Raw genomic sequence first — 21,577 nt, 5'->3', positions numbered from 1 at the left:
CCCCAGCCGGGCATGGCCATGAGCGTGGGGTGACCGTCTGCAGGGTCATCCCACATCCGACCCGGGGGAACCCACGGGGAAGCAGCTCCAGCCCCACGGCAGCCCCTTGTACCTGTGGGAAAGGGCGCACGGTGTCCTGGGGGAGCCGGCCCGTGGTCACCTCACCCACTGCAGCTTTTACCCCCACCTGCACCCACCGGCTGCCCTGGGTGCCATCCTGGCAAAGGCCGCGGTGGATGGGGTCCCGCCACAGGCCGGAGCTTCCGGCCGGACTGCCGCTGACCCGGCCGGCACCGCGTGCCCAGCGCCGCCGGTGCCGGTAACGGGCGCCGCCGGTGCCGGGCGCTGCAGGCGGAGGCGGAGCGCGGCCGATCCCTCCCCCGGGCAGTGCCCCGGGCCCGCCCCGAGCGGTCCGGGAGGAGCCGCGGCCGCCGCGGGCACCGGCAGCGGCACCGGCACCGGGACAGCGCGGAGCGGAGCGGCGGCAGCGGCGGCACCATGGCCTCCGAGAGCGAGCCGCAGCGGGCGCTGCAGTATGAGCAGACCCTGGTGAGTACAGCGGCACCGGGCGGGCACCGAGCACCTGTGCCGCACGGGACGGGACGGGGCGCGATGGAACGCCCGGGGGTTGGGGGGGTCTGGGGGTGCTGCCCCGCTCGGGGCGGCAGAACTGCGCGGTGCCCTGTTTGGGATGCTGCCTCCTGCTTGGGATGTCACCCGCAGCCCCCTCCGGCTGTGGAGGAGCCTGGCTGAGCCCCCACCCCCAGGGCAGGACTTCTGCACGCCCCTCACCACCCCCTGGCACACCCCTCTGCCCCGGGAGGGGATGCCCACCCTGCGGGGCCCCGGAGGCGCCAGCCGGGCACGCTTCTCTCCCCCGCGCTGCCCGTCCCGGCCCTCTGCCCCCGAGATACGCTATCTCCCCTGCCTGCAACCTTAGCCCCATGTTTACAGCTCCTCTGCCTCAGAGGCCTCCCCACTGGCACCAGGCTGTCCCGTTGTCTTGGGGTGTCTTCCTTGCCCGTTGTTTTCCCAGCCACCCCGCTGCCCACGGCCCTCAGACACCACGGGCAAAGGTTCTTTTCCCTGGCCCCAGCTTGGGACGGTGCCCAAGGCGGACGGTACTTTGCCCTGGCAAAGGCATTTGGACAGGCAGGGCCAGGGAGCTGTGCAGGGAAGCAGGGACTGCGTGGCCACGGAGTTGTGCCCACGGCTGCCCAGGCCGGCTGCTGTGTGCAGGGCGGGCTCTGCTGAGCCTTACCCACCCAGCATGGGCACACTGGGCAGCGTCAGGGCATTGCTGCTCTGTGTATCCTCGGCACTGCCTTCCCCAGCACCCAAACCTTTCCTCTGGCTGTGCCCCTCAGCACTCACCCCAAGCTGCCCCTGCCAGGTGGCTGCAGGACAGCAGCCGGCCATGGGAGCCCTGGCTGTCCCGTCATCTCCACGGCCTTGCTGACCCCGCTGTCCTTCCCGGCAGGGCTGAGTCAGGGAGCACTCAGGGGCAGGAGCAGGGGTGAGTGCTGGCCGTGCCTCTCCCTGCCGCCAGCTCCGGAGGGCCCCCCTGGGCGCCCTGGTCACGGTGGGTGAGCAGAGAGGCCGTGCCAGCTGGGCACCGCGGGGCGGAGGAGCCTGCGGGCAGCGCGAGGGGAGAGGCACGCTGGGCTGGCATCAGGGCAGCCGTGCTCAGCACCGGCAGACTTTGCCCTCCTTTTCTTTGGGCAGGGTAGCACCCGTGCCCTGAGTGCTCCTGTGCCCATCCCCGTGGCCTCTGGGCTCAGTGAGGCCCGTGGAAGCGCCTGGGGCTCGTGGGTGAGGCTGGGCGTGGGCTCCTGCCCCATAACCTCACACCTGCGTTTCGGGAGTTGCCTGGGCACGTGCTGGGCAGGAGGAGTGCCCAGCCCTCCCCAGTGCATCTGAGGCACCACCAGCTCCTGCCAGCACCTGGCAGGAAGATCAGGATACAGCTGGAGCCTGGCATGGGCTGGTCTGAGCTGGACAGCCTGGGGACAGTTCCTGCTGCTTGTGCCCACAGCCAAGTCATCACAGCCAGGCTGCAGGTTGTGCCCAGCTGCGTCCAAAGGCCTTTGTCCCTACCCCATGCCCTTTCCCTCACTAGATTTCACCAGCCCTGGGATGCCATGGGTCTTGGGGCCCCAGACCTAAAGGTCTCCCTGGAGTCCCCATTCTTCACAGGTGTTTGTGGGAAGCCCTGACATAGCAAGGGTGCTGGGGTGCACATCAGCCCCAGTGTCCCCCACATGCCAGGCTGTCGTGTCAAGGAGCAACGGGCCCCGTGGGGGGGATTAAGCTTGACAAACTGCCCTTGTTCATTGCAGAGCCGCTCAGGGTGATTAGAGCCCGGCTAAGACGGGCAGCGTGACACACACCCCCCAGCCTCTGCCTGCCCGCTGCCAGCCCAGAGGACCCCCCAACCCCCTAGCTTTAAAAGCTCTCCTAGGGGAAATTTAGGGGAGAAGGATGGCTGGCATTGGGTATGAGGAGGTGGGCACCCCTGCCAGGCAGGCTCAGTGCTGTGGGACAGGCTGGCACGGGGACACAGCAGCACCAGATGCCAGTGCCCGCCCCAGGCGCAGCATCGCCCGGGCACAGCGGGCACCACGGGCTGGCAGAGCCAAGGGGCTGTGGCACAGGCAGTGCCTGCAGCGCAGCAGCTCAGGACCAGCACAGTGGCCTTGGCCCGTGCCCGTGTCCCCGAGTGCCCCCCGGCAGCCCCCCCTGTGCCCGCTCCCTGCCTGCCCGGCACTGTGATTGTTCAGCTGCTTCACGGCAGAGGCCGGAGTCCCGGGGCTGTTTGTGTTTCAAAAGGCCTTTGTGGAAAAATAACCCAAGCGGAGGAGGAGGAGGAGGAGGAAGGAGAGAGCCCACCAGTGGCTTTCACAGCCATGCCAGGGCTGTGGGCACAGTAGCTGTGGCTGCTCAGCACTGGGCACCCATGGGAGTCCCATGTTCTGCTTGTGGGCCTGTGGCGTGGGGCAGAGGGGTGGCATGGGATGGCACAGGGTGGCAGGTGGCAGCAGAGTGGCATGGTCCCTTTGCTTGTATCCCTGTTTTACAAGTGGGGTGGGCTCCAAAGGGAGGCAGAGGGGGAGCAAATCCCACCACCCTCAACCAGGCTGGAGCACTTGGGACTGGGCATCCCACGTGTGCCCCAGCACCTGGGGGACGGTGTGGCAGCCCCTGGCACAGCCCCAGGAGGTAGACACGGAGCTGGTTTGGGGGGCATTCAGCCTGGGGGTGCTTCCATCTTGGTTTGGGCTGGCCATGGGTCAGCAGTGGGGCCAGGCAGGCAAGTGCTTGGCAGGGTGACAGCACTCCTGGGGTGCCGGCCCATTTCATCTTCCAGAGCAAACAAGCGTTTTCCAAAGGGAGCCTTTGAATTCAAGACCCCGTGCGGGGCCGGGGTCCTCCTCTGGCAGCCGATGCTGGGGTTGGCCCCTCAAGGTGGTCGTGCCTTTCCCCCCAGCTCTCTTCCACAGGGCAAGGAGCATCTGAGCCCATGCTGAGCAGGAGTTTGGGGGAAAATCCATGCCAGGACAGGGTCAGCAATGGAACTTAGATCACCCTCCTCTCCCTGCCTACATCCCCACCCTCCCTCCTGCTGCTGGGCACAACCTGGGTATTAGAGAGCAGAGAATCCATCCGGCGCCGCTCTGGCTGCTGTCTGCTCTCTGCCCAAGGGACCTGGGCAGGAGCGCTGCCCCGTCTGCACCTTCCTGCCATCCCCACGGGGAGCTGCCGTGTGCCAGGGGGCTGTGAACGGGACCCGGGCATGCGGGGTGGGCACTGCCCCCAGCAGCCGGGGCTGGCTGCCCACGTGCCGAGCACGGTGCCCACCCGTGGTGCTGGCACAGGCCGTGCCGGGAGCGGGGCGGCTGCGCCCCGGCTGGGCAGCCACGCGCTGCGCTGGCACGGCCCGGCGGGTGGGCACGCCATCGGCATGGGGCTCACGTTGTCCCGACGTGGGAGCCTGGCAGGGCCCCCGCCGTCCTGAAGCCTCCCTTTGTGCCGGGCCAACCTCTGGCGCTTGGCATTCAGGTCGTGCGGGGGGAGCGAGGCGGAAACCAAGCAACCGAGTCCTTGGCAGTGCCCGCCAGCGCGGGACAAATGCCCCCGGCTCAGCGGGGAACACGGGCACAAAGAGCTCCTGGCCAGCGTGAGGGGCACTGCCAGGGCCACCCCCTGCCAGGGCCAGGCCACGTGCCACAGCCAGGCAGGAGGCACCCGAGGAAAGGGGGGTGATCCCTATGTGATCCCCCTCTTCACAGCCCAGGGACCGCCCTGGGCTTGATGTTGTGCTCCCTCTCTCCTGGAACTGGGGGTACATCCTGTCCCTCACTGTCCTCTTGCCTCCCTGCTGCCAGCTGAGACCAGCCAGCTCATGTCACGTATGACCTGCCAAGGCTGCATTTGGAGGGGCTATCCCAGCCTTGCTCTTAGCAATGTGGGAGTGTGGTGCCTGCAGAGCTCCAGCACAGCCCCAGTACCAGCCCTCACAGAGTCTCCTGGCCAAGCTGGCCACGCTCCCATCACCGGAGGCCCTTCCACACCCTCCACCCCAGTGCAGTGCCTGGGGCACCTGGGCAGGGCCAGAGACTGGTACCGACGTTTCAGCTGCCTGCTTGGGGCATGCAGGCAAAACAATCACCATTGATCCACACTCACCTTATCTGCCTGGCTCCTTCCCACGCCCTGGAGGGCATCGGGCACTCCCACAGGTGCCTCCACCCCTTAGCCTTGGGATGCAATGGCTGTTCCCTCACCTGGCAGGCCGTGCCAGTATGCCCACTGCTGCCCTGACTCAGTTTCCCCACTTGGCTGCCGGGTTTGGGGCACCAGCTGCCCTGACACTGCTGTCTGTCCTTCTCCCCCAGATGTACGGGCGTTACACGCAGGACTTGGGCACCTTTGCCAAGGACGAGGCAGCCCGGCTGCGGCTGCAGGAGGGGGACACGCCCCAGCCCCGCAGCCCCTCCGAACTGCTGGAGTACACGCAGGGCCGCTGTGGCCCCTGTCGGGGTAAGGGTCAGAGGGACACGGACACGGGTGAGCACAGCCCCAGCCACGACAGCGCAGTTGGACACGGCTCCCACCCCACTGCCACGACTCCCTGGGCTCCCACCCCACCGCGGTGCCGCGGGTAGAGTTTCTGTGGCTGTCATGGGACACCGGCGCCGAGGACAATGCCACCTGCCCGCCGGGCAGCAGGGACACAATGGCCCGAAATAGCCGGGCACGCTGCGGGGATGGGGGCCCCCAGCCCCTGTGCCTGGGGCCGTGCCAGGGAGGCCGAGCTGCTGGGAGGTGCATGCCCAGTGTGCGACTGTGCAGTCAGCTGGCTGTGGCAGCTGGACACAGCAGTGCTCCTGCACCAAACGGTGCCAGCTGTGCTGGGTCGGTGCTGCTGGGTCAGTGCTGCTGCCAGCCAGCCTCTGCCACCTCAGGGTGCCCATCCCTGGGGCGTCCAGCCTTGAACCCGCCCTTGTGTCCACAGTCTGCGCCTTGCAGTGCCAGCGGTTCCTCATCTCCAGGGTGGGTGAGGACTGGGTCTTCCTCATACTGCTGGGACTGGTCATGGCACTGGTCAGCTGGGCCATGGATTTCGCCATCGCCACCTGCCTCCAAGGTAGGTGGGTACCCGTGGGCTCCTGGGGCCATGGCAGGGAGTGGCCGTGCCACAGGGCCATGCCATGTGCCATAGGGCCATGCCGTGTGCCCTGCCACCCACCACCCCTCTGACTGGCTGTCCCCACAGCTCAGAAGTGGATGTACGGGGGCCTGGACACCAACGTGCTGCTGCAGTACATGGCCTGGGTCACCTACCCCACTGTGCTCATCACCTTCTCTGCTGGCTTCACACAGATCCTTGCCCCCCAGGCCGTGGGTAGGGCATCAAGGGGCTGCCTGCACCCTAAACTGGCTGTCCACTCCCTGGGGCTGTGCCTGGGTGTCTCCCTGCAGATTCTGGGAGCCTTTCTAGGAATATGGGCTGGTATTCAGAGGGTCTCCTAGGGACTATGGTTTAGATGCCATCCTGAGCTGTGGGGTTGGGGATCTTCTAACGCCTGTGAGAGAGAGAGGCCTTCAGAGAGTCTCCTGTGAGTTGAGGGGTGGATTTCCTCCAGGGCTATGAGGCTTGCAGGCTTGGGGGTCTTCCTAGGGCTAAGACCTGATCTTCAGAGGATCTCCTGGGGGCTGTGAAATTGGGGTCCCTGTGGGGCTGTGAGTTGAATTGCCTCATAACCACATAACCATGGGGGTGTCCCTGCCAATTGTACTGTGGGAAAAGGAGTTTCTGGGACCTTCCTGTGGCAGTGGGGTATGGCAAAGCATCAAGGGTTAGCCCCCAGAAGCATGGGGCAGTGTCCCCCCTTCATGGCTATTGGTCAAGGCTGTCCCCACACCACCAGGCTCAGGGATCCCCGAGATGAAGACCATCCTGCGGGGCGTTGTGCTCAAGGAGTACCTCACCTTCAAAACCTTTGTGGCCAAGGTGATCGGACTGACATGTGCCCTGGGCAGTGGCATGCCCCTGGGCAAGGAGGTGAGGGCAGTGCCGGGGCAGGGTGAGCAGGGGACAAGGGAGTGAGGCTGAGAGCAATGTCCTCAGTCTCCCTTTGTCCCCTCAGGGTCCCTTTGTCCACATCGCCAGCATGTGTGCAACCCTGCTCAGCCGCTTCCTCTCCCTCTTTGGGGGCTTCTATGAGGTGAGCAAGGCAGGCTGGTCCCAGAAGGATCAACCTGTGCCCACAGCAGGTTTGGCAGTGCCTAGGGTTGGGGGGCAGTGCCCACTCACTCCTCTCTCCTGCACAGAATGAGGCAAGAAACATTGAAATGCTGGCAGCTGCCTGTGCTGTCGGTGTTGGCTGCTGCTTCGCCGCGCCCATCGGAGGTAGGGTCACCCCGGGCCGCCCCACAACCCCCACACCTCCTGCCCAGGCAGCAGGGTCCACCTGGAGAGGCAAGCAGGACCCCGGGACAGCTGGCATGGGAGAGGGCAGTGCTGCTCGGCAGGGAGGAGGAAGGGAGGAGCGGGCAGCACCCTCCCAGATGTGTAACGTCCGCTCTTATCCTCTCCCCTGCCGCCTGCGCTCCAGGGAGCTCCCCGCTCCAGCCCCGCTGAGCCCTGCCCGTAGGTTGGTGACGTGTCTGACTCTCTCCTTGCCCTTTGCCTGCTGCCCTGTCTGTCTGTCTGTCCATCTGTGTGCACCCCACTCCCACCCCTCGTGTCGCTGCCCACATCCCTGTGCTAGCCTCTCGCTCGTGCTGTGCCCGCTGTGCTGTGCCCTCTGTGCTTTGCCAGGGAATCCCTTAAACCACCCTGTAGTGTGTCCGTGGGGCAGCCAGACCCCCGTGGGCTGTGCACGAGTGTGGAGTCCGGGTGGGACGCGTGCCAGGCACCAGGGCCTGCCTGGGTTTCTCCACCTCCCTTGTGCATTTCCCCCCATGCCAGGCGTCCTCTTCAGCATCGAGGTCACCTCCACCTTCTTTGCCGTCCGCAACTACTGGCGCGGCTTCTTCGCTGCCACCTTCAGCGCCTTCATCTTCCGTGTCCTTGCTGTCTGGAATAAGGATGAAGGTACCTCAGGCAGGGTGGGGGCACAGGGGTCCCCTGCCCAGCCCTACTGAGCTCCACCATCCCCCAGAGACAATCACGGCGCTGTTCAAAACCCGCTTCCGCCTCGACTTCCCCTTTGACCTGCAGGAGCTGCCTGCCTTTGCCGTCATTGGGTGAGTGTGGCTGTCCCAGCACCCATCCTGTGGCCCCAGGGGTGGCAGAGGTGGCTCTGGTGGCACTAGTGGCACTGGTGGTGCTGGTGGTGGCAGCAGGACACCTCTTCCCTTGGCTCTGCCCAGGATCGCCAGCGGTTTCGGGGGCGCGCTCTTCGTCTACTTCAACCGCAAGATTGTGAAGTTCATGCGCCGCCAGAAGGCCATCAACCGCTTCCTCATGAAGAAGTAGGTGCCCAGCAGTGCCCAGCTGCAGGGTGGTGGAGCTGGGGCTGCACCAAAATCACCCCCTGCCCTGTGCCCCCTGCCAGGCGCCTGCTCTTCCCCGCCCTGGTGACGCTGATCATCTCCACGCTGACCTTCCCGCCCGGCTTTGGACAGTTCATGGCTGGCCAGGTACCTGCCATGGGGTGGCACACCTGTCCCCACCCCAGGGCCACCACAAGCCACAGCTGACCCCTGCCCATCACCAGCTCACCCAGAAGGACACCCTGGTGACACTCTTTGACAACCAGACGTGGACCAAGCAGGGGATCAATGATGAGTTTGAGTACTTGGGCATCCTGGAGGCCTGGCTCCATCCCCGCTCCAACGTCTTCGTCACACTTGTTGTCTTCATCCTCATGAAGGTGGGTGCCTACTTCCCCTGCCATCCCCAAGGTACCACCAGGAGGTAATGGAGAGGATTTTCTGGATGCCATCAGGGAGGTGCCAGATTGTTACCAGAAAGGTGGCACCAGAAAAGGTGGTACTGGGTGGCTGCTCCAAGAGTCCACCAAGGTGTTTGCTGGGTGGTGCTGGCATGCCATCAAAGAGATCTTGGCTGGGAGCCACCAACATGCCACCAGGGAGGTTCTGGCTGCTTGCTCCTAGGTGCCACCAGGGAGGTGCTGGCCAGATGCCACCAAGTGCCACCAGGAAGGAGCTGGCAGGGTGCCCCTGGGAGGAGGCCATGCCCCGTTGCAGGGTGTGGTGTCCACGTGCTGCTCGACAGCACCCAGCTGAGGGTCACAGAAGGGGCAGGAGGCAGGGCTGGGTCAGGGAGGGCAACTAATGGGTGTCTGCTCCACAGTTCTGGATGTCAGCCTTGGCCACTACCATCCCAGTGCCCTGTGGAGCCTTCATGCCCGTCTTCGTCATTGGTGAGACCCTGCCCCCTGTGTGGGCACAGTGGGAGGAGGGAGCCACCTCTCAGCCCACACTGGGCACCCATGGGTGCCCCCAGATGTCCCCTTCCCTGGCAGCACCAGGCAAAGGAGAGGGCATGAGGCTGGGCTTGGTACTGGGAGAGCCCTGAGCCCGTTCCCAGCCCCTCTGTGCCTGCAGGGGCGGCCTTTGGGCGCCTGGTGGGGGAGAGCATGGCAGCCTGGTTCCCTGATGGCATCCAGACGGACAGCAACACCTACCGCATCGTGCCGGGGGGCTATGCCGTGGTGGGTAAGCTCTGAGCCAGAATGGGGACGCCTTGGTGGGCATCATTTGGAGACGCTGCCCCACAGCTGAGGTGGTGATCCCTGGAACTGGGAGCAATGCCACCACTGGGAATGTCCCCGCATGGTCCCAAGGGCTCCCCATATGTGGTGGGTGCCCTGGAGAGGGAACCCAGGGTGGGGACCCAGCCTGGTGGGCAATACCTGACAGTCCTCCCCCATCTCCTGGCGGTGGCCGCAGGAGCAGCCGCACTGTCGGGTGCTGTCACCCACACGGTGTCCACGGCCGTCATCGTCTTCGAGCTGACGGGGCAGATGTCGCACATCCTGCCCGTCATGATTGCTGTCATCCTGGCCAATGCCGTCGCCCAGAGCCTCCAGCCCTCCCTTTACGACAGCATCATCCGCATCAAGAAGCTTCCCTACCTCCCTGAGCTGGGCTGGGGCCACCACGAGTGAGTTTGTGTCCCCTGTCCCAACCCCAAACCCCTCACCGAGGCACTAGGGCAGGTGGTGGCATTACTCTGAGGCCGCTGTTCTTGTCCTGGGCAGGAAATACAACGTGCGGGTGGAGGACATCATGGTGCGGGACATCCACTACGTCACCCTCAACTGCAAGTACCGGGACCTGCAGCAGGTCCTGCACAGCACCAAGATGAAGAACCTGCCTCTGGTGGAGTCAGCTGGTGAGACACAGGCAGGGGCTCTGCCAGCACCCACGGCAGCCGTGGAGCGTGCCATGGGTGGGTGGGTGGCAGACGGAACATCAGGAGCCAGTGTGACACCTTGCTGTGTCTGCAGAGTCCATGATCCTGCTGGGCTCCATTGAGCGGGCGCAGGTGGGGGCCCTGCTCAGCACCCAGCTCAGCCCCCAGCGCCGGCTGCTGATGCTGCGGCAGAACGTGCTGCCCGAGGATGGGCATCAGCTCTCTGATTCCAGCCTCCGCTTCCAGGTGAGGGCTGCAGCCGTCCTGGGGGATGCCTGGCCAGGGTGCCCCCCACCACCATCACCCAACACTCATCCCCCCACAGGTCAGCACAGAGACCTCCTCGGGCGCCCCTGCCCGCACCTCACTCCGCAAGCCCCTGAAGCCAGCACTGAAGCGGGCGTCCAGCAGCCCGGCCGACAGCCCCCCAGGTGAGTCTGCATGTGGCCCCTGGCCCCCGTGTCCCCACCACTGACACCCCCTCTCCTCCCGCAGCTGGCGGCACTGACCAGACTGGCATCGCCCTCAAGAGCCTCTTCTGTGCCAATGCCACCCCAGAGGCCTTCGAGGTGAGAGCCTGTCCCTCCCCAGCCCTTCCCATCCCTTAATGGCCTTGCCTGGCCCTTCCCATCCTTGAATGGCCTTGCCTGGCCCTGCCCAGCCCTGCCCATTCTTGTCACATCCCTTTCCATTCCTGTTCAACCCTGCCTGTCCCTTCCCATCCCTTTCCATCATTTTCTATCCCATCCCATCCCATCCCATCCCATCCCATCCCATCCCATCCCATCCCATCCCATCCCCTAACTGCTGTCTCTCCCGGGCCAGGCCCAGGGCACAGCCTATCACAAGGCCAAACGCGTCCGTATTTCCATTGTGGTAAGCTGCAGCCAATCGCAGCCTGGGCACAGCTCCTCCCAGCCAATCAGAGCCTGGCAGGAGTTCTCTGAACCAATCAGGGACCTGGCAAGATTCTGCTTGGCCAATCATGTTGGGCCAGTATCTGTGCAGTCAATCTTGGACAGTTACGATTCCACCCAACCAATCCTGGTGTGCATTCTCCCCATTCCAAACCCTCCCAGGAATCAGGATGTGGAGCCTTCCAGCCATCACAACCGCGAGATCCGTCCCACTTTGCTCAGCCAATCATGGCACACCTTGCATTCTCTCCACCAATCACAAGCTTGGCTTGTCCAACTGCAGCAAATCAGGGTGTGACCGATGTCCTGTCAACCAATCACGTTCCCTGACCTGCCCACTGCTGCTTGTTCCCTGCCTGTACCCTCGCCTGCCCTGCCTGCATGTGCTGCCTCCACCCTCGCTGTTCCCCACCGCTCCCTGCCCGCAGCGGCCTCAGGGCTGTGTCAACACACCTCTCTTGCAGGAGGAGATGATTCTGGGTGACAAGATGACCCCAGCAGAGGTGAGGGGTTGGGCAGAGACAGGCGGGATCCTCCTGCTCAGAGGGATCCCAAAGGGGTGCCAGAGCATGAGGTGGGCATGGGGAAGTGGGGGATGGATAATCCAGACTTCTCCATAAGACCAGGCGTAAGGAGGATGTAAGGTGTATGGAGGATGAGAGGTGTGGTAAGGTGTAAGGAGGATGGGAGGGCCCTTGTGGGGAGGCTGTACCCCTTACCCTGCCCCATGGCCCCTCCCCAGATCCGGGAGTGGGAGGAACAGCAGCTGGACCAGCTGGTGGACTTCAGCAATGCCAAGATTGACCCCGCACCCTTCCAGCTGGTGGAGCACACCTCGCTGCACAAGGTGCACCCTCACCCCATCCCAGATCCCCACCCACAACCCCCAGACCCGCAACTCATCCCCTCCTCCTGCAGACCCACACCATCTTCTCTCTGCTGGGCCTGGACCACGCATTTGTCACCAGCATTGGGCGCCTGGTGGGCATGGTGTCCCTCAAGGAGGTGAGCTGGGGACAGGGCAGCTGGGGGGGCACAGAGCAGCACCTGGAGCTGTTTGCCCATGGGTTTGGGGTCCCCACAGCTGCGCAAGGCCATCGAGGGCTCCCTGACGGGCAAGGGGGTGAAGGTGCGCCCGCCGCTCGCCAGCTTCCGCGACAGCACCGCCAGCTCCAGCGAGGCCGACACCGCGGCCCTGCGCCGGTTCTGGGAACGCCACCAGCACCACCACATGCCCCGCGAGGCTGGCCCTGGCGGCGACGAGGATGACAACACCCCCAAGGGCCAGTGAGACCCTTGAGACCCACCCCCTGTGTCCCCAGAAGCCACAAGGGCCCCCTGGCAGGTGCTGGGGTGTGCCCACCCTGAGCCCGCTGATGCCAGGCTCAGCACAGCAGTGGGCACTCTCAGTCCAGTGCCTCTGCCCCTCCCTGGGCTGGGGAGCAGCCAAATGATCCCAGCCAGCCCTTGCTCCCCAGCGACCTGCCAGCTCTTGGGGCTTCCCACTTTGCTACCTCTGTACCCCCCCAGCCCCCGGTGCCCCCCAGAATGGCCACTGCCCTCACACCCTCCATCAGCACCGCAATGTCCCTTCTCAGGGTGGCACGGGGCGGAGAGGGGCATCAGGTTGGGGTGTCCACGGGGACATGGGTGGGCATTGCCCCCTGTGCTCAGCCCCTCATGGATGAGAACAGGGGGTCCTGCTGCCTCTCTGCTGTGCACCTCTCCCCATGTAAATACAGAGATTTTTATATTAATTTAATAAAAGGACTTTATAAACAGAGCTGTAGCACTGTGGGGTTGGAGGTGGAGAGGGCCACAGCCAGTGGGCACCAGCTGAGCTTCACCACGGCGCTGGGGTTGGCAGGCTCCGGGCAGGACGCGTTTTGTCCCCGCTCACAGCACAGCCTCGCTGCGGTGCAGCCCCTGCGGGCGCTGCCCAGGGCCGGGGCTGGCACGGCGCTGCACAGTGATGACCAGTGTGCCAATCTCGGTGAGGGCACAGCTCACCGACAGCGGGTCTGTGTCCTCGGGCAGCTGGCACTTGTGGGTGAAGGTGTCACAGACGGTGCCATCCTCAGCCACCTGCGGGGAGGCAGCAGCAGTGCCGTGGCACGGTGGACTCCACAGCACATTCCCTGTTACCCCAGTGCTTCTAATGGGCAGTCCCAGACACCCAGGAAAGATCCCAGTGACTCCAGGGCAATTCCCAGTTACCCCATTGCCAGCAGGCCTCTGCTGCCCAAGTCTGGGCTTGTGGGGTAAATTCCAGCTACTTCAGTACCAGCAGGAACTGTTCCTCTTTGCCACGTCCGGCAGGGAAGGCAATGGAGCAGGAGTTCCCACTTGTCCCATTCGCAGTGAGGACAGTTCCCAGTTACACCAGTTCAGGACAGGTGCAGTAGAGCAGGAGTTGCCTGTTGTCCCATCGCCAGGCACAGCTCCCGTTTACCCCAGTGCTACCAAGGGCTATTCCCAGTTCCCACCCATCCCCACCACCCACAGGAGGGGTGTCCTGGGACAGGACCCCCATTGTGCTATGGCCAGAGGGGGTGCTGCCCCCACAGGTGCCTCACCTTTTCTGCCTGGATGGTGACGTGGCAGTTGGAGGTGGTCACCACAATGTCAGGGGGCTCAAACTGGCTGACGTCGGCCACCACTTGGTAGGTGTCACCCTGGGCACGCACCCAGGTGCCCAGGCTGCAGGGGTACATGGCACCTGGGGACTCTGTGGGCATTGGAGGGCTGCTGGGCATGGGGCCACAATCCCCAGGGCCTGGACACTGGCGAGGGAGGGCTGGGGGTAGCAGGGGGCAGTGGGTGTCTGGGGATATTGAAGGTGCTGGGGAATTGCAGGGGGAACTGGGGGTCTCAGGGGTAAAGGGATACTGGGGGCCTGGAGGGGTAGTGGGTGGGCACCTGAGGGCACTGGGAGATTCTAGGGGCACTGGACAACCTGAGGACAGCAGGGGAATCGCACAGGAGGGTGAAGGAAAAACTGTGGAGGGTTCCAGGGACAAAAGGAGAATCAAAAGGGTCTGGGGAGAGGGAGGAGGCAGCATGGTAGTCCTCGAGACAGCAGGGACACTGGGGTTATTTGGGACTTACAGGAGGAGCACAAAAGCACCTGGGGAGTGGGAGCTGGACAGTCCAGAGAGCCATGGGGCACCGGGGGACAGTCAGGGTGCCCCTCTGAGCCCTCCCAGCTGGTGTTCGGGTGACTCCCACGCTGTCCCCAGGCACAGGTCAGCTGGATAACCCTTGGGGGGACCATCCCCAAGGCAGCAGGGCTTCCCCAGGGTAGCAGCGCCGCTCCTCCATCCCACACCCTCCCCGCCCGGTACCTGGGTACCCAAACGCCTCCTGTCCCCGTGCCCCGAAGGCTCCATGCCGCAGGTCGCCCTCGAAGCAGGGCTTGCCGTGCCCCTGCCCGTAGGCGCTGAGGAGCTCGGCGCGGTACGTGGAGGCCGAGCTGAGCGATGCCATGGCTCCTGCTGCCCGCGCCCCCGCGCCCTGCCCGGGGAGGGTCCAGCGGCCCCAGCCACCACCGCCAGATGCCCATAATTAGGCACCCTGTCCGCAGGAATGCGAGATAAGGGACGAGGCCTCCGTCACCCTGTGGGGCCGCGGAGGGGGCTGCATCCCTGCCACCGCTGCCTGCCACCCCTGGTTCCTGGGGCTGCATCCCTGCCACCCCCCGATTCCTGGGGCTGCATCCCTGTCACCCCCCGATTCCTGGGGTTGCATCTCTGCCACCGCTGCCTGCCACCTCCGGGCCCCGGGGAGGAGGTGCCCCCCACCTGCAAGAAGAGGCGCCCGCCCGGTGCAGCGCTCGCACAAGTGACTTTATTCATGACCTGGCAGGATGGAGGAGGGGGTGCCGCGGTGTGGGCACCCCACGGACACGCCACAGGTGCCCACAGGGGCTCGGGCAGCTGGCCCAGACATGCACACGCGTGCACGTGCCCACGTGCTGCCAGGTGTGCACATGCACACACACACAGAGCAAAGCCCCCCGCCATCCACAGGCACCCCCAGCCCCACGGGGAGCACCCACTGCCCCCGGGGTGAGTGGTAGCTGATGGTGTGGGGCCTGCTGGCCCCTGCAGCCCCTCGGTGATGCACAGGAGCTGTGCCCGGCAGGGGTCGGTGGGGTGCTGGGGGATGCAGGGGGCAGAGGTGCAGTGGGTGCTGGGGACATCCCGGGCTGTGGGGACAGGGAGCAGTGACCGGGCTGGGTGAGGAGCAGCATGCAGGGGGAGAGAGAGTGGCCCCACGAGAACACGTGCCATGCGGGAAGGGGCGCGCAAGCGTTGGCAAAAACTGGCATTCCTCCCCCAAACGACGTGCCTGGAACCCCTCACGTGGGCTTGGGGGGTCCTCGAGTGGGGGTGCCACCCCCAGCCAGGACGGGGGGGGCTGGTCGCCCTTCATGTAGGCACTTGGTTCCCTGCTAGGGATGAGTGACTTGTTGACAGGGACATCAGCCCCACGTCCTACCCCCTCTCTGCCCCCTGCATTCCTCACAGCAGCCATGGGGACGCCTGGCTGGGCTGACCCCCTGCTGCAGGGCTGGACTGGGACTGCTCTGGTGGTGGCCCAAAGCCCCCGGCCTGGGGGCCTGCACCCACCTGGCCCCGCAGTCTGACTGTGTCAGCCCCATGCAGTTACAAAAGTATGGAAAGTCCCAGCACCGTGGCACATCCACAGCCCCCCAGCACCCCTGGCACCCCCAGAGCACCCCTCCAGCAGCTCCATGCTCCAAGGCAGCAGTTCACAGTTTTAAACTCGGTCCAATAGAAGTTGGCCAGGGAGAGAGGAGAAAAGCCCTTCCCACAGCAAAACCCCCACCACCACCCTGGCTTGGGGTGGTAGAGGCACCACAGGATGATTGGAGATTTTCAGCCATGCCATTGTGGGGGAGGGAACTATGCCCAAAAGGGGAGCCCAGGGTGGTTTGGGGGAGAACATGCGAACAACCAGCCCCACTTATTTAGTCTTGTCAGTTTTTGGGGGCACATCTGGGCATCAGGGCAGAGGACAGACCCCTCCAAGCCCTTCCCTGCGCCCCTTCCCTGCTCTCATGCAAAAATCCAGGAGGGCAACGATGTGGCCAAGCAGGGCCAGGGCACAGTGGGGGCACACTGGCTGGGGGCTGCAGCGGCCCCCGGACCCCTCCTGCAGCCGGGTAGCGAGGGGGAGCAGCGGCAGGGCCCGTCCCTCACCCAGCGTGGGGTCTGGCCAGAGGGCTTCAGCAGGGGACCTGGACCCCACCAGGAGAGGCAGGGCACCCCAGAGGGCATCAGGGCTCTTCGGCCTCCTCCTCCTCCTCCAGCGATGCCACCCCGGAGGAGGCGACGTCAGAGATTTTCCGGCGGAGTGGGAAGTCCTTGCTCAGCACCACCTCGTCCTCCGTGGGTGAGAGACAGGCTTCGGCGTAGGACACGGAGTAGAGGGAGTCCTGGCACCGGAGCCGTGCCAGGCCCCGCAAGGCACTTTGGCTGGCTGGGGGCGGCAGCTTGGGCAGCAGCAGGTCCTCTCCCCCCAGGGAGCCCAGCAGTTTGGCAGTGAGTTCGGAGGGGGACACCATCTCCAGGCTGCAGAGGCTGGAGCAGAGAGTCTCGGGGGAGAGGGTGTGCGAGGAGTCGCTCTCGGGCTCGCAGGAGCCGTGCCGCACGCCCAGCTGGCACAGGTGGCCCTGCAGCAGGTCTCGCAGCAGCGCGCTGGCGGGCATCGTGCCTGGCAGCTCTGTGGGAAAGCAGCACGTCTGGGTCAGTCCACAGCTGAGGGCACCTGGGATGGCAGCCGCCCCCTGCCCTGTGCACCGCAGGCTGGGAGGAGTCCCGTGCTTGCTTTGCCCACAAATTGTTGCATGCGTGGCACTGGTAGTCATCAAAGGAAAAGCAAAACACTCTCTGGCAGCACGGAGGTGTTGCATTTAAGGGATTCCCCATCCCTGGCTCAGGCACTGCCCTCTGTGGGAGGGACCAGGCTGGGGAATGTGCCAGGCAGTGGGCATTCTATTCCTTTTTCCCTCAGTGGTGGGACACCCACCCCACCACTCCCAGCCCACTCCCCACAGCACCTACCAGTGGGCTGGGAGCTCTCTGTAGAGGGCATGAAGTCCTCGTCGTAGGACTCATCGTTGGAGTCGTCCCCATCCACTGAGGACCAGGCCCGCAGCTTGGCCTCAGCAATGGCAAACTGCTCCGCCACACCTGGCATGGGACAGGCACGGGTCAAACACACACAGGGAGGTGCTCCCAAAACCCCACTGCCCTGGCACCTCTATGCCCACAGTGCCATGGCATGGGTGTGGATGGATGGATGGATGGATGGATGGATGGATGGATGGATGGATGGATGGATGGGGACAGCCCACCCCACCACCCTGGGCTGCAGTGGGAGCAGCCCACCGGCCGTGCCCACGGTTCCTACCGGCAGCGAACCGCGCCTCCTGCTCGCCCTCGCTCAGGTGGCAGTAGGAGCTGAAGGCGCTCTCCAGGGCGGAAGGTGACTCCACTGGCTTACACCAGCCCTTCCACTCGATGAGGTGGGCAACACGGCCCTGTGCCATGGCTGTTGGCTTTGTCACGTGCTCCTTCACCACCTGCGAGATGCCTATGGGATGTGCCCCAACATCAGCATGCCCTGGGGCACCCCAAGTCCCCACCACAGAGCCCATAACCCCAGGACCCAGCACTCCCCACCTCCAGTCCATGGGACCTGGCACCCCCATGTCCTCCTCTTGAGTGCCACCAGTAACTCCCTGATTCCCCCCAAAACTCCAGACAGGGGATACCCAGGGACCGCCCAAGAGGCCCAGAGCCCTCAGCTCAGGAGAGACCCCTTTCCCAGCTGAGCCCCTGGGTGAGCAGTTACCGTGCAGCGAGGAGCGGGCCAGGGCAGCGATCTCCTGGATGGTCAGCGCGCGCCGTGACTTGGGCAGCATCTCGACAGTGTCCTCAACATTGACCTGCCAGAGCGGGCAGCGGGGTCACAGCCCTGGCACCATTTCCCTTCTGGGAGCCCCACACTGCAGGAGAGGGCTTGGCCCTGCTTGGTGCCCAGCCCGGGGGGCCTGGGGAGTGCGGGCACACACACATTACAGGCACATGGGTGTGCACACTCCCACAATGTCAGCACACGCTGGCGCTGTGTACACACCTGCACGTGCCCACTCAGGTAACCATGTGTGCCCACACACTCTGGCAGCCCCCCAAACACAAACTGACCACAAACACACACCTGCACACTCACACCTGAACTCCACTGTACACACACATGCACCTGCAAGCTTGTGTGCTCTCACACGTGTCTGTGCCCTGTGCTGGGTGGTGTCACACACAGTCTGTGCCCGCCCCAGCTTGTGCCCACACACGTGCATGTGCAAGGCCACCACGGCCCAGCTCCCCAGCACCCACCGCCTGGCAGCACACACCGTGCCAGGACATCCTGTTGTATGTGCCCATTGCCATCCCGGCCATGCCAGGCCCCGAGCCCATGGCCACGGGGGAAGCGATGTGGGATTTGGAGGCGCGCAACAAATTGCATTGCCATGGCAACGAGGCACCGTGGACTGATTTCTCCCAGGATACAGCCCGGCTCATGGCTGACGTCAGAGCAGCCCCGAGCCACAGCGAGCTGGCAGGGCCATGGCCAGGACGGGTGCCCCACCACGGGGCACGGGCACACGGCCACCTCAGCCGGGCACGGCTGGGCTCGGGGGTACCTGGAGGAAGTCCTGGCTGTCGAAGGAGGCCTGGCGCACCAGCCGGGGCAGCGGGCGGGCAACGTTCAGGGGGGACAGTGCCTTCACCTCCTTCCACTCCACACACAGCGTTGTGTCCACGGCCACTGCAGGAAGAGCCGAGGCCAACCTCAGCACCTCCATTCCCCCAGCAGCCCTCTCAGTCCCCCACCCGCTGACCCTGTGGTGGCAGCTTCTTGTCCAGTCTGAGACCAGACACAACTCGTTGCCGCAGCACTGGTGACTCACGCCCGGGCACCTCTTCCGCCTGTGTCAGCGGTAACGCGCGTCCCCAGCCTGGCACTGGGGACCAGGCACCTGTCCCAGCTTGGCAGCTGCTCTGGCAGGGGTGGGGGCAGCTGGACCGGGCTGGACTGGGCCAGGTGCTGGGTGTGTGAAGGGAGGCAGCACTGGGCCAGACTTGCTGGGGGCTGCTGCTCCTCCACTATCTCCACAATCCCCCTCTCCAACTCCCTGCTGGGTCAGGAGGGGAAGGAGCAAGAAAGGATAGGGTCAATAAAAGCACCTGCACCCATCTTTTGCCACAATAGCTTGACCTCCCAGCACTGGCGCCTCAAACGGATGGGTGCCTACACCCTCAGGCACTGACTCCCAAGAACTGAGGGCTCCTGTTAATGTGGTTGCCATGAAAGGCCAGTCCCAAAGGGGGAAAGACGGGGTATCTCTCAAGAGCCTCATTTCCCCTGCACTAAGATGGGCCTGGCTGACATAAACCAGCTGTGAAGTGGGATACAGGGGAGCTAAAAGTGCTGCCTCCCACCTACATCTGAGGGTACACCCTGGCTTCCTTGGGAAATTGCAGAGAGGATCGCCCCCACTCCCAGCTGTGGGCAGGGGCACCCTGTGGTGACATCCTAGCAACAACACCCCCAGGGCCCCTCCGGCATGTCTGCAACACTCTGAACGCTGTCCTAGCCCCCATGAACCCAGCCTCCAGAACTCCCTCTGATCACAGCTCCCATCGCTCCTGCAGCACCCCCAGGACATCTGCAGCACCCCCGCTGCACCCCACACACTGCAGCAAACCCCAGCCTCCAACACCCCCCTGTCTCTCTCATAGAGACGACTCTGTCTCTCTCATAGCCACCCCATAACCTCTCAGGACTCTAACCAGCACCCGAGTCCCACACCCCTTTCCCAGTCCCCTTGCACCCTCACCGCAACCCCCAGCTCCCCCAGAGCTGCAATCCAATCGCCCCAGTCCCTACACATCCACACCCCCCAGATCTCCCTGCCCTCCCTGGGCCCCCCAGCTGTCCCAGAGCAGCACCCCCAGCTCCCAAACCCTCAGCCATCTATAGCCCCCATCACCCTTTTCGTACCAAAGTCCCCCAGAGCCCTCAGGCTCTCTGCATACACAACACACTTAGATACCCCAATTCTCTCTCACCTTCGTAATTCCCTGTACCCTACAGCCCTCACAGCCTGTCAGTCCCCATACACCACTGCTCCATCCCCTGGGTCCCCCTCAACTCCCTGCTCTCCCCCTTGCCATATCCCCCAGCCCCCGTAGCCCCCCACCCCTCTAGGGTATCACCCCCAGCCCCTCGCCGTGCCCAGCACCCCGCACCCCCGAGTCCCCCGAACACCCTCCCTGCCCTGGTACCCCCATTCCCTCCGGTCCGCGCTCCCACCGCGGCGCCGCTCACCCACCGATGGTGGTTTTGGAGCCGATGCAGCCCATGCTCCCGGGGGGGCCCCGGTGCGGGCACTACCGCCGGCTCCTCGCCGCCCACATCGCCCCCCGGCCGCATGGGCGGCCCCGGACAGCGCCCGCGCCCCGCCGGAGCCGCTGCCGAGCCGGGCCGGGCCGCGGAACCCGAGTCCCGAGCGGTACCGGAGCCCCGAGCGGTGCCTGCGCCGGGCCGGGAGCTGCACGTCCAGAGACGTCACTGCTGGGGGAGGAAGAGGAGGGAGAGGGGGAGGCGGGAAGAAGAGGAGGAGGAAAAGGAGGAGAAATGTGAGGGAGGAAGACTGAGAAAGAGAAGGCCGAGGGGGGATAAGGGATGAGGGAGAGGGAAGAAGGGGAAAACGGGGGAGAGGGAGGCCGGGAGGAAGAGGAGGAAGGGGAGATGAGGAGAGAGGTGAAGGGGGGATGAAGGCAGCCGGGGAGGATGAAGGAAGAGGGGGGCTGAAGGAAGAGGAAGAGGGGGATGGAGGAAGAGGAGGGGGCGCGGAGAGGAGGAGGATGGACGGAGGAAGAGGAGGGGGCTGAGGAGGAGGGGAAGAAGGCCGGCCACCGCGGAGAGCGCCGTGCCAGCACCGCGGACAGCGCCGCCCCTGCCGGCCCCGGCCCCCGTACAGCCCCGGGGGACAAGGGCTGGGACCCTACAGGAACAGGGCACCCCTCAGCCCGACCTGCCTGCCCCTAGCCTGCCCCGAGGGCCTGGTGGAGCACACAGCCTCCCACCCCATGGAGCTGGGCTGGGGACAGGTGGGGGCAGCCTTTGGAACATCGCGTCTGACAGCAACGGCCCCTGCAGGAGAGCCAGTCCAGCGCCGATGGCCAGGCTGATGGTCAGCCGTGTGCACTCTGAAACCTACTGACGGCAATTAACGCTGTGGTACCTTGGCCCTGGCACAGGAGGGCACTGCTGCGATGCCACCCTCTGTCCCTTGGCAAGCAGGTTACCCAAACAGCTCCAAGGGCCTCCCTCCCTCCTTACTCACTCTCCCAGTCAGGGGGAGTTCCTGCCCAGTCCCCATCCCGAGTCCTTTCCCTGCCAAATGCTTCCCAGCATTAGTGATGCCAGGGCTGCAGCTCAGACAGATCAGCCTCTAATCTGGGGAACAGTCTCCGGTTAATTATTCTGTACCCTCTGGGCCATGGCCAGGGTGACTCAGCAAGAGGCAGCCCAAGGCAGCGAAGACCAGCCTCCACCAGTCCCAAGGGGGACCAGCCTCTGTCCCCAGCAGGGATACCCCACAGGGGAACCCCAGCAGGGGCCAGCTGTGCCCCATCTCCACTCCAACCGCAAGACAAGGCCAGGAGGGGCTGAT

At 64.7% G+C, this 21,577-nt stretch overlaps 3 protein-coding genes across 7 annotated transcripts; 1 reads left to right on the top strand and 2 right to left on the bottom strand.

Annotated features, from left to right (window-relative positions):
* The first annotated feature begins 290 nt into the window (after positions 1 to 290).
* Positions 291 to 12,589, top strand: CLCN2 (chloride voltage-gated channel 2). Of its 5 annotated transcripts, XM_074547344.1 has the most exons (23): positions 377 to 549; positions 4,896 to 5,040; positions 5,516 to 5,647; positions 5,777 to 5,905; positions 6,432 to 6,565; positions 6,651 to 6,728; positions 6,835 to 6,913; positions 7,475 to 7,600; positions 7,668 to 7,752; positions 7,879 to 7,980; positions 8,064 to 8,148; positions 8,226 to 8,381; positions 8,825 to 8,894; positions 9,079 to 9,189; positions 9,424 to 9,637; positions 9,735 to 9,868; positions 9,984 to 10,135; positions 10,215 to 10,320; positions 10,385 to 10,458; positions 11,271 to 11,309; positions 11,549 to 11,653; positions 11,725 to 11,811; positions 11,891 to 12,589. In XM_074547344.1, exons 1-23 carry the CDS (start codon positions 499 to 501, stop codon positions 12,095 to 12,097), a joined length of 2,601 nt encoding a protein of 866 aa, XP_074403445.1. In that variant the 5' UTR covers positions 377 to 498; the 3' UTR covers positions 12,098 to 12,589. The 5 variants fall into 5 exon arrangements, 3 of the variants coding, with proteins under 3 accessions (XP_074403444.1, XP_074403443.1, XP_074403445.1); XM_074547343.1 differs by having other exon boundaries at positions 291 to 549; positions 6,835 to 7,600; XR_012581663.1 differs by lacking the exons at positions 11,725 to 11,811; positions 11,891 to 12,589 and having other exon boundaries at positions 369 to 549; positions 10,715 to 11,309.
* LOC113459013 (heat shock protein beta-7-like) lies at positions 12,552 to 14,335 on the bottom strand. Its single transcript, XM_074547347.1, has 3 exons — positions 14,151 to 14,335; positions 13,383 to 13,534; positions 12,552 to 12,891 (listed from the first exon to the last, which is right to left on the bottom strand). Exons 1-3 carry the CDS (start codon positions 14,290 to 14,292, stop codon positions 12,703 to 12,705), a joined length of 483 nt encoding a protein of 160 aa, XP_074403448.1. The 5' UTR covers positions 14,293 to 14,335; the 3' UTR covers positions 12,552 to 12,702.
* Positions 14,336 to 14,630: 295 nt separating this feature from the next.
* On the bottom strand, positions 14,631 to 20,761 carry FAM131A (family with sequence similarity 131 member A). The gene is given in 7 exon segments (XM_074547346.1): positions 14,631 to 16,554; positions 16,896 to 17,024; positions 17,245 to 17,427; positions 17,689 to 17,782; positions 18,539 to 18,663; positions 20,231 to 20,274; positions 20,276 to 20,761. Coding segments are annotated over 7 exon segments (1,077 nt in total). The 5' UTR covers positions 20,332 to 20,761; the 3' UTR covers positions 14,631 to 16,108.
* Positions 20,762 to 21,577: the final 816 nt, after the last annotated feature.

This window comes from Zonotrichia albicollis, chromosome 9 (assembly GCF_047830755.1).
Source record: "Zonotrichia albicollis isolate bZonAlb1 chromosome 9, bZonAlb1.hap1, whole genome shotgun sequence".
NCBI lineage: Eukaryota > Metazoa > Chordata > Aves > Passeriformes > Passerellidae > Zonotrichia > Zonotrichia albicollis.
This window is presented reverse-complemented; position numbering and strand designations above follow the sequence as displayed.